This window comes from Humulus lupulus, chromosome 6 (genome assembly GCF_963169125.1).
Source record: "Humulus lupulus chromosome 6, drHumLupu1.1, whole genome shotgun sequence".
NCBI classification, from domain to species: domain Eukaryota; kingdom Viridiplantae; phylum Streptophyta; class Magnoliopsida; order Rosales; family Cannabaceae; genus Humulus; species Humulus lupulus.
In genome coordinates, this window is record NC_084798.1 from 96,880,505 (window position 1) to 96,896,713 (window position 16,209).

A 16,209-nucleotide genomic window follows, 5' to 3' on the forward strand; every position below is an offset into this window, starting at 1 on the left:
GGCCACAGACTTATCATCTGAGTGAGTTCATTTGGAGGAGCCCAGGGTATGTTGGCGAAGCATTGGCATTTGTCACACTTCTTGAAGTAGTCCATCGCATCGCCATTCATAGTGGGCTAGAAGTATCCTTACCTCAAGATTTTCTTGGCGAGGCTTTTCCCCCTAGCGTGGTCCCCGCAAAAGCCTTCATGTACTTCCCAGAGTATAAGGATGGCTTCTTGCTTGGACACACATTAGAGCAAGGGCTCCATCCAACACTCCTAGGACTGGAACGATTCTACCTCCTCAGGGGATGAGATGCTCAGAGCAACCAACTAGTCAATAGGGACTACATTGATTAACTCAGCGTCCTTGGTGGTAGCAAGCTTGGCCAAGGCATCAACATTAGAATTCTATTCCCGTGGCACTTGTAGTATGATAAATTTCTTGAAGTTGTGCAACATTTCTTGGGATTTTTGCCAGATAAGCAGCCATCTTTGTCCCCCAGGCCTGGTACTCTTCGAGTACCTGATTGACCATGAGCTGTGAGTCACTGAAGATTTCAACGCCCAAGACCTTGAGCTCTAGGGCTACTTGGAGCCCTAAAATAAGTGCTTTGTACTCAACCTCATTGTTGGAGGCATCGAATCCAAACCTCAGGGCACTATGGACCCGGTGCCCTTCGGAGGATACCAAGATCAAGCTCGCTCCGGCTCCATTTTCTTTAGAAGACCTGTCTACGTATAGCTTCAATGTAGGCTTGACCATTGGGGCGTCCCCAGGTCTCTCATGGTTTCCCATGCACTCAGTGATGAAATCTTCCCATGCTTGTCCCTTGACTGCAGTCCTCAGGTGATAGGTAATGTCAAACTGACTCAGTTCAACTGCCCATTTAAGGAGTCTCCCAGATGACTCCGACTTCTGAAGGACTTGTCGCAAGGGATGGTTAGGGAGGACCTTGGTGGGATGCGCCTGGAAATAGGGCCTTAGCTTCCAAGATGCCACCATTTGGAAAAAGGTTAACTTTTCCATAAGCGAGTATCTGGACTCTGCCCCGAGGAGTCTCTTACTTATATAATACACGAGGTGTTGGACGATGCCTTCCTCGCGCACTAAGGCGGCACTAATGGCACTCTCTAAAACAACCATATAGAGGAAGAGGGGCTCCCCATCCATGGGCTTTGAGAGGATTGGTGGGCTAGACATGTGCACCTTTAACTACTGGAACGTCTATTCACACCCATTTGAACCTCTGACCTCCTCGGAGTATGTTGAAGAATGGTATGCACTTATCAGTTGCCTTGGAGACAAAGCGACTTAGGGCCACTATCTTCTCGGTGAGGCTCTGCACATCTTTATGTTTGCAGGGGGATGGCATATCGACTAGAGCTTTGATCTTTTCGGGGTTTTCCTCTATTCCTCGGGCACTGACAATGAAACCCATAAACTTCTTAGAAGCAACTCCAAAAGTGCACTTTTGGGGATTCAACTTCATCTTGAACCTGCGAAGTGCCAAAAATACTTTTTCCAGGTCTTTCACATGGTTGGGGGTCGTCTTGGATTTGACCAGTATGCCATCCAAGTAAACCTCCATGTTCCAACCCAGCTGGTTCCTAAACATACGGTTTACCATTCTCTGATAGGTGGCACCAACATTCTTGAGCCCGAACGGCGTCACTTTGTAGCAGTACACTCCTTTATCAGTTTGGAAGCTGGTGTGCTCTTGGTTCGCAACATGCATGGAAATCTGGTTGTACCCTAAGTGTGTGTCCATAAAGGACAAGAGCTCGTACCTGGATGTGGCATCGACCATCTAATCTATCTTCGACAAAGGAAAACAATCCTTTGGGAATGCCTTGTTGAGGTCGGAGAAATTTATACAGGTCCTCCAAGTGCCAATTGGCTTGGGCACCATGAATAGATTAGATAACCATTTTGGGTACTGAGCTTCTCGGATGAACCAGTTCATGAGAAGCTTGTCCACCTCATCCTTCAAAGCCAGTGCTTGGGTTGGGTCAATCATCCTTCGCTTTTGTTGAATTGGAGCAATGTTGGGGTCGATGTTCAAGGCGTGGCATATTATATTTGGTTCAATGCATGTCATGTCAGAGTGAGACCAGGCAAATACATATTGGTTGTCTTGGAAAAAGCTCACAACACTTCTCGGACCCCCGCCTTAAGGTTATTTCCAACCTTGGTTTTCCTGTCGAGGAGGGATGCGTCAAGGAACACCTCCTCAGCCTTCTCCATGGGTTCGACAACCCTCTCTTCTTAAACTCTGAGGTCCAACTCATTGGGCTCCTCTACTTGAACAGCCTGTATCTCCACCTCCTTAGGAGGAGGCTGCTCGGGGGCTACTGCCTCAATCACATTACTGGTTGCTTGAGGAACACGTTGTAGCACTGCCTGGCCTCCTTCTGGTCTCAACGGACTGTGTTGATTCCTGCCTCCGTGGGGAACTTTATGCACAGGTGGAAAATTGAAGTGATTGCCCCAAATTCTACCAGAGCTAGACGCTCCAATATGGCATTATACGTCGAGGAGTAGTCCACGAAAATGAAGGTGCAATACTTAAAGGCCTGACAAGGAAATTCTCCAAGCATCACGGGCAGCTTGATTTTCCCCATCAGTATGAGACCTTCCCCCAAGAACCCGTATAGAGTCGAAGTGCACGGGGATAGGTCACTCATGGTCAGCCCAATCTTCTCATAGGTTGACTTAAACAGGATGTTCATGTTGGTTTTTGATTAAGTGATTGATAGTGCAGCAGAAGCATGGGAGAATAGATATTTCAATGCAAGAATAACAATTATTAAAGCATAAGAACTAATCACTCTAGGAACCATAACTATAATAGGATTTTTCTCATGCGCATGAATCTGAATAAAATAGAAACTTCCAAATACATTTTCTAGATGTAGAACACGTGCAGATCAAATATCATCCTAGCCTCCTAACCCACCATCTTCCATACTATGGCTCGCACAAAGAGAAGGAGACAAGTGGATGTCTATGCTAATTGGTAGGATACACAATAACACACTTTTGAATCTCAACAAATGAGAGAGTGTTCTTCTCACAATTCAGAGAGAACAAATGTATCGCCTTGGTTACTCCAAGACCATTACTGTGGACTTTAAATAGTGCTTAACTCGCTAAACGAGTCATTAGGTTATAAACAGGCATCTATGTGTTATTATTAGGCTAGGATGAAAATCTCGGTCAAAAGGAATGTATATATTTTATTTAAAACATTAAACTATACATAGGCCCATGAAAGTGTTTACAAAGTTATTTACAATCCAAAATGTTCAATACAGTATAAAAGTTACAACCCGCCGACCTAAGCAGCAAAAATAAGGTTAACCCCTAGTTCCTCTAAGAAACACCTTGGCCGTGATGATCAAGCGGCCGCATATGTACACATCACCACCTAAGCTCTCCACTCAAGGTAGGGTGAGCTTTTCTTTCACTTTACCTGCACCACATAGCACCCATGAGCCAAGGCTCAGCAAGAAAACTCATTACTGCATGTATACAATATAAATAAATCATTCTAGGGCTTCTAGCCCTAATCAGATGGTGACCAATGAGTCACTCTCTGTGTAGGTGACTAATGAGTCACACTCTAGATAGGTGACTAATGAGTCACACTCTGGATAAGTGACTAATGAGTCACTCTCTAGGGCTCTGCACCCTAAGCCATGTGACGCTTCAGTCACCTGAGCCTTTTGGCCCTGGCTCTAAGTAACTAGCCATTAGACTAGACCAGTACTTTAGTTTTCTTCGACCTATAGGTCGGTCAAGCATTTAATGCTCATGTTGATTAGATCTAATCATTTCGGCTTGTGTTAAACACATTAATTCCGCTCTTGACTCATAAGCCAGTACCATACGACCAGTGCTCAGTACTACTGCCGATCATGACTGATAAGTCAAGACTTCATGACCAGTACTAACACCAATGTCGTTTCTGATTAATAAGTCAGTGTCATTCACAAATAAGCAAATCTGCTAGGCATTTACAATGCAATCAATGTCCATATATAGAGCACTCAACATGCCTCATCAATAACCATGCATGTCACATACTGGCACTACACCAAATAATACTTTCTACAACACATTAATATAAGCTTATTTAAAAAGTATTATAATTGATAATATAAAAAAGCGGTAAAGTGAAAATTGGAAAATAAAATGGCAGGCCTTAAAAAATTATAAGCACCAAATAATACATTTTTTTAATTCAGATCTCTCTTTCTCTTTCTTTTCTTCTCCTTTTTACTCATCATCCTCTATCCTCTCTCTCGGATCTCTTTCTCCCACCAGACCTCTCTCCTTCACTCTTTCTCTCTCGCCTGTATCTTTGTGGAGCTCGACCGATACCTTCCCCTACACGCGCCGGCTAGGGATCTTCAGAGGTCGTCGAAGCGTCGACCCACGCGGGCCCAAGCCCTCACACGACACCAGAGGCGAACATCCACACCGGAGGCCAGCTCTTCTTTTCCTCTTACCTGTGTGCGGCCAAGCCTTCTTCTTCCCTGCGTGAGACCAGCTAACTCCATCCAGCCTTCTTCTTCCCTGCGTGAAGGTGAAGAAAGATTCAACTTTTTTCATTTTTTTTGTTTAATAATAATACTGTGACAACTTTGGTTTGACCCACTTTCTCTGTTTTTGTTTTTTTAATTAATTAAATTCAAATAATAAAAAATTAGGTTCGAGATTGGTACATGGATTCATTCCGTGATCTGAGATCATTTCTGGAGATAAAAGATGCAAATGACGAAAAAGATTTTACCCAAATGATAAAAGCAATTAAAGTGAGACGCAACAATGTGGTTCCTATGATGCCTTCGGGTGTTCAACAGTTTAAGAAACAACTCTCTCCCACTCGCACTCCCATCCAAGATCTTCATGAGATTCATCAATTCCTCGATCATTTTTACATGTCAAGAATTGGGATTCGAATGCTCATTGGTGACTTCCTCTTCTTGTTCTAAACATTTTGGCTTGTAGAGGGTGCATGTTTAATAGCTGCACTTGTCCAAACTATGGGAATTAGAGTTTCTATGCTCAACTTTCTCATTGGCAATTTGCTAGATGATAAAGTTGTGATATTTCCTATTTCATTCTGTTTATACTCCCATTTTTAGGTAGATTTTTATAGCCGGATAGCTTAGTTAAGTATTAGAGGATGTTATTGGATATTAGGCGTCTCTCGTGGGTGTTAATTAAATATATTTTTCCATGCCTTAAGTTTGGAATGAGCTGATGGAAAATGGTCCAAAACTCAACTTTGATCTGCTTGAGTGAATTTGTTAATGTTGTAGTTTTAGTGCCAACCATAGCGTGTGCGGTGATTTGTGCTGGTAATTGAAAATGTGGTTGTGATAGGCATAGGAATTGATTACTATGATGCGATTATTTCTTTATAGTAATTCAAGTTTTTTGGTGAGTATGTCACTGGACGAGTCCCCATTTATTTAGGAATTAGTATCACCTGTTTGATCTACAGTAATTTAGGTTTTATTGTGGAATATGTTCAGACAAGTTTGTCTAATGTGATTGATATAAATTTGAACGTTTAGGATTCCCTAGTGTATTATTGCAACACAGCCTTGGCATTTAATGATTAGTTTAGTTGTGCATTGCTTACATTGATACCATTTTGGTTAATATGCAGGAATGATGCTTTCTATTCAATCTTGTGATATTTGTGATTGTAGAGTTATTTTGACTAGATTTGGGTAGTATTATGTGCTTTGCTTCTGTTGTGTTATTAGTGTGATTATTTCTTTTTTAATGATCACAGGAATGTTTTTGTTCCTCCTGGTTTTTTCTTCACCTTGTTGAGGACATTTGTTTGTTTCCTTTTTTATTGCGATTCCCATAGTATCTTTTATTTGATAATTTCTCTAGTCCAATAACCAATTTCATGAACCTTAATATTGATGTCTTATTGGGTGTTCATTGTATTATTATGCAGGATTCAATATTAATTTGTTACTGGATGTTCCTTGCCAGTTTTATTTTCATGTTATCTTATCCTATCTTCATTTGCAACTGAACAGCTAGTTCGAAGATCTATATGATCAATTCTAAATTGAATTCTTTCTGTTTTGGTAAGAGCTGACTGGGTTTTTGTAGTTGATTATTATAATTAAAAATTATTTTTCATCGGCTATTGTTTTGGATGGCCACTAGTCCAAGTTCTTGAATTGCTTTTTTCTTTATAAAATGGCAGCATAAATTCCTCTTTAACCCAAATCAATATCATTAATGCTCAATGCCTTAGGTATACAAATGTGTGTATATATATAAGAGAAATTTTAATTGAATTAAAATATATCAATCAGAATTTTGTTGTTGTAGATGAGAATGCTTGATTTTTTTTTTCTTTTACTTTTGGTAATTGGAATGATGTGGTACATTTTAAGATAATATATCAATCAAAATTTTGTTGTTGTAGATGAGAATGCTTGATTTATTTTTACTTTTGGTAATTGGAATGATGTGGTACATTTTAAGATGTGGCTTGCAAATGATGGAAATTATATAGAGCTTAGATGGCTTACAACTTGGAAACAAAGACAACAGATTGTTGACTTTCAATTGCCATTTGAGATTTTTGGGGTTGTGCAACAAAAGTGAGCACCATTTTGTTATGACTTCATTCAATTTCTTGATGCATATGTCTTGGAAAAAATAATTTCTTTAAGTTCTTACTTGAAAACTTGATTATGAGATTGGATTCATAGTTGAGTTGCTCATTTTAGTTTGAAACTTTTTGAAGTTAAGAATAAGTTTTATACAACAATGCTTATGGTTTAAGACAATTAAAAAAAAAAAATGCACTCTATATGTTTTGTGAAATGCCTTAGGGACATAACACTTGGATGAAATAATCTTTATGGACATGAGTTTGAAAGTTAATTGCCTAATTGTATATCTTTGCAGAAAGCTCCAATTGATCCTTTCACTCGTGAAAGTTGCAAGCCATCTATATCTCAAGGTGTTCCACTTGGAGGCATGGGGTTTGTGGTGTACAAGCTTGTTGATACAAATTTTTCAACTTTGTTCTTTTTTATTTGATCAAACTGATGTGCTTGTTTGTTTATGTCTCATACAAAAGTGGCAGCATATCTAGAGGTTTTAGAGGTGAATTCAGGCAATTTAAAATTGTTCCTGGTTTATGTGAAGGTTCTCCAGTCATGGCCAATCAATTTTCTGTAAAAATCATCTCTTCATCTATACTCGGTTTCTTTATTTTTTATTTTTTAAGAAATAAAAATTTCAGTAATATCCAGTACGATGTTATTGTGAGGTAGTGGGTGAATTGTTCTTTTTATGTAAAAGTAACGTGAGCACTGTGGAGTTGATGGAATTCCACTTGATTTAATTATTTTAAGTGTAAATTTTATATCAAACCAAATATTGTTGCTGAAGTTGAACATAGATGTATTTGTTGCTAACAATACTACTTTTCTTTAGAAAGAACTTAAATATTTACTACGAGTGTTCTAAATGGAAGTTGTAATATGAAGCTGAGATAGGTTCACAGATTAATGAGTGCAACAATGGCGCCTGAAATGATGGTCTTATAAGTCTTTCTTTATTAAAGAATTTCTTAATTCTATGCTTGTACTTAAATACTTTGAACAATTGCATTTGTTATCTTTTCATAAGCAGCACATAATTGTTGGCCTATTAAATTTAATCTTTATTCTTTTTTCACGATTTACTTTATTTATGCTGTGCTACAGATTTTCATATCAAGAGATGGAGGACATAAAAATTACTCATCAGTTTTGGCTCCAGATAAACATGAAGGAATAGGGTAGAATTCTTCATCTGTCATCTCCAATAAAAGAAGATTGAAGGATATACATTCTTATTCCAACTGATAAAATGGCTCTTGTGTGCTTTTGCGGTTTTTACAGGAAAGTGGGTGATCAGGGTATATCTTCGTGGGACTGGAATCTTAATGGCCAGCATTCCACATATCATGCTCTATTCCCAAGGGCATGGACGATATATGATGGTATTAACATACTTTTTTTCTATTTTCCCAGAAGTTCATTTCCCTCGAATCCTTTTTGTAAATTATGTTGGCTTGTGTTTTAGGTGCACCAGATCCAAAACTGAAAATTTCTTGTCTGCAAATATCGTCATTCATACGACATAATTACAAAGATAGCAGTCTTCCTAATTCTGTTTTTGTTTATACGGTATGTTCAATCAACATATTCATAAAGACAGTTAAATGACATAAACACTTTCAGAAAATTGTTTTGCCATGTTGAACAATTTGTAAGTTGCTTAAAATTTCTGCTGAATTGTTTATCTCAAGCATAAGTAGGGAAGCGAGTATCAGGTTACTACTTGGGTATATTGTTAAATGAGTCCTTTGATTACAGTTTTTAAAAAGATGATGCTTCTTCCTGCCCTTCTTTATTATTGAAATTAATTCCCCTGCTCATGTATGTTGTTCGGTGTGATTATATGCTGAATATCATTCCTTGTATTTTCTCCGGTGTGAATTTATTTTGTTATTAATTTTTAAATTATGTATAAGTGTAACTTACATAAGTATGTGAATATTTCAGCATGATCTAGAATATGACATTGTAGTCATAAATTTACGAATTTGATATTGTTGTTATATTACTTAGTAGACTTTGTATGTTTTCAGTTGGTGAACACAGGAAAGGAAAGGGCAAAAGTCAGCCTTCTTTTTACATGGGCAGTAAGCATCTCTTTTCCTAACATAATTGTTAATTTTAGGTATTGGCTTGCATGAAACTTATATAAATTTTTCTTCATTTTGTTTGAGACAACTGTGACAAAGTTCAGAGTGGGGTTTTCCTGATTATCACATATATGTCTATCATGAAACATTTAACATCTAACAATATTTGAACTAAATGTATGCTCTGAGAGCAAGACTCATATTGAGCAAAACTCATATTGCAGTTCTGAGAGCAATAATTTCTAATTTGTCATCTAATCAACGTTTATTGAATGTAACTCTGCCTGGTTCGATTTTCATTATCTTCCATTTCTTCCATTTTAAAGTTCTTGATCCCCAATTATGCTGGGTTAAGTTTAACTACGTGCTTAAGTTTCCTTAAACTAAATCCTGAGCTGGCTTTATCTTAAAATTTGAACAGATTATAAGCGGTGGGAAGAAGATATTGAGAAATGGCAAAGTCCCATTCTTAATGATGACAGGCTTCCAGAATGGTAAATAGTGATTTATGATTATCCTATTATAACTTTCTTAAAAATAATTAGCTAGCTTGTTAGCGTAGAGCAACATTACTAAAGAAACCTTAAAAGTTTAATGTTGCTCTTTTACAGTTGTACGTGTTTCACAATTCCAAGTGCACTGAGACATTTATGTGGTAATGGAAACTGGAAAATCTTGCTTGACGAGGCTGATCCTTGTATTCTTACCAATATATAAAAATATGTAGGCCTCTGATATTTTCTACTGCATTTTATAATATTAGTTTGAAGGGTCCATCGATTTCAGCATTAAGTTGCCATTTTCATATCGTGTTTGATGGGAGCACTTTTATAAGGCATCTGCTTAATACTTTGTGGTTTATTTTCATGTAGAACTAAGCAACACATATATCTGCGTCCTTCCATGATTTACAATTTCAGAAGTCCTCTGCTTATACACTAGAGCAAGTTATTTCACTGATCTAGTGATCCGGGGCTGGTACTAGAGTTTTGGGTCTCTATTCTCATCTTTCCTCCAATGATGTTTTTGTTCTAAATTTTTTTCTATCAAAATCAATGTGTAAACTTCCATTTGATGGCTGCAGGTACAAGTTTACATTATTTAATGAGCTCTACTTCTTGGTTGTCGGTGGAACGGTTTGGATTGGTATTCTCTTGCAATCCTGACTTCGTACTTTTAGTATTCTGGTTTATTATTTGTTTTAGTGCTATATTATCATATGTTTTTATTATTCTATTAACAAGTAGCATTAACTATTACTTTCTGATCTTGTACAGATTCTTCCTTGTCAGCTAACGTAAGAAATAATCAGCAACAGTTAACAAACATTGAAGCAGCAGACTGCAGAGCAGTTAATAAGCATGCTGCAACTACTAGTTGTTATAGTACTGCTGCTAATTTTGGTTTGTAAAGCTATAGTAAAGAATATTCATGCAACGATTATGACGAAGATGTTGGTAGGTTTTTGTATTTGGAAGGTGTGGAATATATTAACCGATATGTAATCCAAGATTATGATAGCATTATTGATTATTTTAGATGAATGATATGATATTTCATGACCTCATTAGTTTGTCTTTTATGTTTTGTTTACCAGATTCAACAAGTCCGTGCAAAAGAAAATCTGATTTGGAAGGTTTTGGTGTGTTGACATTTGGAAGATCATGAATTCCTACCTTTAATTTTGAATATGCAATTGTTTAAGACTATTTTGTTGACTATTGTGAGAATGTTTTGTTTATATTAATTAGGCAGTGTTGAATATCTTAAGACTTTTGGATTATTTTTTATATAATCTTGAATGTATTTTGAACAATTATTTGGTTATATGTGTTATGAACCATATAATTAGTACTCAAAAATATATTTGTACAATGTTAAGGGTGTCTTAAGTATATTAAATGAAGCGGGTTTGAATTAAAGAAATAAAAAATAATTATAATGTACAGGTTTATATAATAATAATTCAAGCTTATCCAAATATTAGAATAATACAAAAAATGTGTTATTGTATCTTTTACAATAACACTGGTTTATAAGCATAAAATTATGTTATGCAAACTATTTTCTATAATGCAAAAAGTGTGTTATTATAAAGTGTATCATAACACTGCTTTATAAGTACAAAAGAAATGTTATATAATCTACTTATAAATAGCAGAATGAAATACTTATCTAACTATTAAAATAACACAACAAAAATGTTATCGTAGGCTAAACCATAACACATGTCTATAACTATGGAAAAGTGTTATGCAAAGTGCTCAAACATACAATAACACCGCTTTCCTTAACACATCAAAAAGTGTTATGGTATATATTTGATAATACTTTTTCGGTCTTATTGAAAGTATTTTTTTCTTGTAGTGTAGGTGCAGTTTTCTTACCTCTGGTTCGAGCGTGAAATAATAAAACAACGACCCTTGAGAATGATCAGTCCTTAAGTCCCTTAGCAGTCACCTAATCATAACCAAGTATTAAATTCCATTAATAAAATAAAATAATAAATGGTTCATGGTCTAAAACCCCCACTCCCGAGACCTCGAATCCTACTAAAACAGCTAGCAGATTCGATTCCGAACCTTAAGAAATGAAAACTTGTGCTTAAAACTCTTCAAAACCCATCTTGGCACAAAAGGGAGGGGTGGGTCGCGACCAAGCCCCCAGGGAGCGCAACGCGTCCCCAAGAAAGAGAGCCCCTATCTGGGGTGCCAGGGGCGGGCCGCGACTTGACCCAAAGGGTTGCAGCGCGCCTTCTAGACAGCAACCAGGGGAGGCTCTGGAATGGGTTCAAGTCGCGACTTGCATGAACTCGATCGCAACTTGACCCTGCGAACCCAGCTCCCCTACATATTTCTCAATTCAAACTCAGACACACCCTCATCAAATCAATCCCAAATTCACCACTAATCAACACCACAACATTTCCACCAGTTTATCAACAAAACCCAACGCTTAAAACACCATTACATATCCAATTATCCAATCAAACAACTAAGCTTTCAACCAAACTAAAAAACAGAGTAAAACTCATAATTTAATCTAAAGAACCTTACCTCAATCATGAATTAATCCCCTTCCAGTAGCATCAATTCAACCCTAAACTCTTAAGCCTTAATTTCTCCACTATTGGTTGGGTGTTCACCCTTAGTGGGGGTGTGATTTCTTGGGGATCTAAGAAACAAACATGTATATGTCACTCAACCATGGAGTTGGAGTTTGTAGCTTTAGCTCTAGCGACATCCGGTAAAGAGGTCGAGTAGCTAAAAGATCTCATGTTAGAGATACCGAAAATAGCGGTTGATGTATCGACGATTTCGATACATTGTGATAATCAAGCCACTTTGATTGAAGCTTACAACAAGATATACAATGGGAAGGCTAGACATATAAGTCTAAGACATGATTATGTGAGGGAATTGATTGATAAGAGTATCATATCAATTTCATATGTAAAATCTTGTGAGTACTTAGTTGATTCGTTTACCAAACCTCTTGGGAGAGATTTAGTTAATTCCACAAATAGAGGGATAAGACTAGAACTCATTGATAAAAAGATTCCCCAATGATGGCAACCTAACTCAAAGCTTGTATACATAAAGTGTAGAGTTCAATGGGTGAGAACAAGTCATTGATAAGGGAATAATTTTAACATTAAAAACTTAAAAGTCCCGTCAAGAGAGTTAATGTTGGTTGCTACCGAGCATGAGGGTTAAGTCATAGGATTTTAATGAAATTCAGTTGAAGAGCAACAAGTATCTCTAAAGGTAGCAAATATGTTGTAAGAATTTCACCTATGTGAACTGTTGACCCAGAATTTGGCCAACTGACACAGAGTCAAATTTGCTTGATGCGGACAAACACGTTGGAAAGAATGTGATGACGGAATAATAAAGAACACAAGAGTTTATAGTGGTTCGGCCCCAGAATCTGGTAATAACCTATGTCCACTTGAATTGTTATTGATATAGAATTCAAAGGAGTGATCAAAGAACTAGGGTTCAATGAGTTTCACCAACCTCTGAAGAACATGACAATATATCAAATGATCAGAAAGCGAAAAAAAGAAGAAGATCCCCCTTCCCTTGAGCTATCTTTCTCTATTTATAGGCTCAAGGAGGATTTACATTAATTTGTTACAGATATTATTTCCTAAATAATCGGATACTCAGGAAATCATGGGAGATAATTTCGGATACTATCATAAATGCATAAGATCTTCTCCACGTATAGCATGCGTACGACCAGGCTGGTCGTATGAAGAGATCGAACGCTGCGACAATAGATGTCTTTCTAGTCGATAGTCGAGCACGAATTCTGCCAGATATCAGCCACATGTATTAAATGTTTGCCATGTCATTCATGCATGTTTTTTGGATAACATTTGCCCCCCGAGTTTGTTTAGTGCGACCAGCAATAAAGAAACTTTAAGGAAACAACCGTTCATATCCCCACGATGTCTGTCAAGATCCCCGTGCATTTTTGAAAGCCGTGACATAATTATGTCTAATCAAGCTTTTCCAGTTTTCAAAAAGGCAATTTGACGGCTTATACACTTCCCCACGTTTCGCGAATTAAAAGTAATGATTGCTACTTTTTGGCCATATCTCGGTCCCCATAAATACCTTCTTTTTCTTCTTTAAAAAGTTTTTTCTTATCGTCTTTGTCAAGAGCTTCAAGAACCTTGCCTTCAGAATACAGAGCTTCGAAACCAGTCAATCGTCTAGCCAACGATCTTTCTAACTCGAACTTTTTCATTCTCTTCCGAATCTCCATCTTCGCCCAAGTAATCACTCTGTCTTTTTAAACTTTTCATTATGCCATGCACGTCGTTTCTATGCTCTGTGATTTCTGTGTTCTTGAGTAGGGTTTTACGAGGATCTTTTTGTATAAACCTTCCATTGCATGGTAAGAGGGCATCTTTATGATTTGTATAGGTTAGGTCTTAGTTTGATAGTTAGGATCATAGGCTTGGGGCGTAAGGTCGACGAAAAATTCAACCTTTAAGCTAGGTGAAAAAACTGAGTTTTTTCCCGCCCTTTAGGAGTCGAAATAGTTCTCTTTCAGAAAATGGTTTTTTTCCTCTTTGATCCGTTTTTCAAACCATTAGTGCTGAATCGTAGTGTAGGAGTAGGATGCTGCTGGTTTTTTAGACACAAGCAACGTTATCCCAATTTTCCACACTACTTCGTAGACTGTGTCTTATCTCCTCCATTATCTGTTTGCAGTTCATATGCAAGACCCTTGGGGAGGAGAAAGACCTATTGAAGACGACCTCTTGGCCCAACTACTTGAAGGCGAAGAGAACCCATCTACTTTGATACCGGAAATCCCTTTTTCTCGCCCTAGCTCGAACCGTCCTCCAGTCCCTAGTCAAAGAATGGCCCGAACAAAAACAAAAACTCGAAAAAGGAAAAATCCTAACTCCTTAGACCAGCCTTCTGCTGATGCCCCCTTGACCAGTGGTCGAGGCGAATTCGCTGCGGAGACCAATGTCCAAGGGCGTGCCCGCTCTCGCCATGTTGACCAGCCAGCTGTGGCGTGGCACGTCGTCCCTCAAAGTACGGTGACACTGCGGATGATTGCCAATTATTTGAACAGATACAATCTGATGGGTGTGACCTTAGTTAAACCATCTATCGATCAGCAAGCCAACCTGCCAGGCGTGGCTTACAGCTCCTGGTCGAGGTTCCACATTGAGGTAGGTGCCACCCTGCCTTTCCACTCGTTTTTTCAGGGGGTGGCTAATTACTTCGGAGTAGCCCCCTTTCAGATCACCCCGAATGGATATAGAATGTTGGCCGCACTCTATATCCTTTATAACTTCAAAAAATGGCCAGTACCTTCCCCCCACGAGGTCAATTTTCTTTTTGACCTTAAGTCCAACCCCAACCAAGATGGTGCGGGGTTTTTTCACTTCTGCCATCAGGAATCCGGACGCACTTTTTTGTCCAACACAATCCATATCTCTAATGTGGGGAAGTATCACCATGAATACTTCCTCACTCCTGACCTTGCTGTGGACAACCTAGCCTTCACCCGAGGAGGAAAAAAATTCTTACGCGAGCAGCTTCTTTACTTAGTTCTTTTCTGTCATAATATCTTGACATCCATTGTGTTCCAGGCCCATGGTTACGTCCAGTCCCTACCCCAAGGATGGATTCAAGGGCGACACTCTTAGCTAGCATGCCAAATGCTGGTAAGAGTGTAAAAAACTTAGTCAACGAGGCTAACCTTAGGCTGGTCGGCCTTTGGGGCTCCCAATCTACGACGAATGAACCCTCGGCGGACGGTGTCCAAGCCGATGTGGAACCTAAGCAGGAACCCGAACAGTAACCTCAGGCACCACCTTCTCAGAGGCGGCCAACTGGGGTTACGATCAGGGAAACTGTCGTCCCCCATCGAGCGGAGAAACCTTCAGTCCCCAAGGGCAAGGGAAAACAAAAGGTTGTCGAGCCTACCAAACTTTCTGACGATTCGTCGGATGTAAACGGTACAATAATATCGCTTTTAAATAATTTTCCAATTCCCTCTCATCTATTTGATGGAAACGGCAACTTTAGGAATGCCCCCTCTTTAAACTCAGATTTCTTCCAGGAACTAGGTAGTTCAGTAAATATTGCTACGACCAGTAGTTGTAGCCCGGGTACTTTACTTGTAATCCTTTTACTTTTATCCTTGTTCCCCCTATGACCATTTAATCTCATTGCGCGAGTTGTTTCCCTTTGTGCAGGTATGGACTCTGAGGATGTCTTCGATCACTACGAGGCTGCCGCTGCCTCTTCTGTCCCGAAGAAGGATAGTAAGAGGACTCGAGGGGAAAGCAGCAAGACCCCCTCGAAGAAGGCTCGAACAGACGATGCTCCAACCGCCACACCTTCCAAGGAGAACACGACACCTCCGCTCCCCACCGAGCAATCGACTCCCACAACTGTTAATCCACAGCCCTCCTCTAGGGCCGCTAACAAGGAGGCATTGGACAACTTGCCCGAAGGCTCCCTGTCCAGCGTCGTGGTTGGGTCGGCCAGGGAGAGGATATATAAGCTCTCGAAGCACAGACGCAGCCAGGCCGCCATCACTGAAACTGCCTCAATGGAGTTCGACCAAATCATCAACAGAGGGTTTAATGAGATAGTCAGCGTAAGTCTTCTCCTGCCACTTCATCATTTATGTCTGACTTCTTTTCCTTACTTTATCTCATTCTTTGTCTTCAAGGGCTGCTATCTTTAACTGCTAGCTGGTGCCGTGCTGGGGCGTTGGTTTCTCGGGGAAAAAACTTCGACTCCAGGCTTGCCCAGGGTAAGCAAGCACTTGAGACTGAGAACAACAAGCTGCTCGAGGAGAACAAGGAGCTGTCCAAGCTTAATGAACAACTGTGCGAGGACCAAGCTACCCTCACCAAGGAGCTTCAGGATGCCCAAGATGCCTTGAAGAAAGCCAACGAGGAACAGGGGAAATGGAGGGAAAGTTCTGTACTT

General features: G+C 39.1%; 1 protein-coding gene across 1 annotated transcript; it reads left to right on the plus strand.

The window, feature by feature from the left end:
* Positions 1-6,944: 6,944 nt before the first annotated feature.
* Positions 6,945-8,106, plus strand: LOC133785317 (uncharacterized). Its single transcript, XM_062224565.1, has 3 exons — positions 6,945-7,211; positions 7,746-7,819; positions 7,923-8,106. The coding sequence occupies exons 1-3, from the start codon at positions 7,083-7,085 to the stop codon at positions 8,104-8,106; spliced, it is 387 nt and encodes a 128-aa protein (XP_062080549.1). The 5' UTR covers positions 6,945-7,082.
* Positions 8,107-16,209: the final 8,103 nt, after the last annotated feature.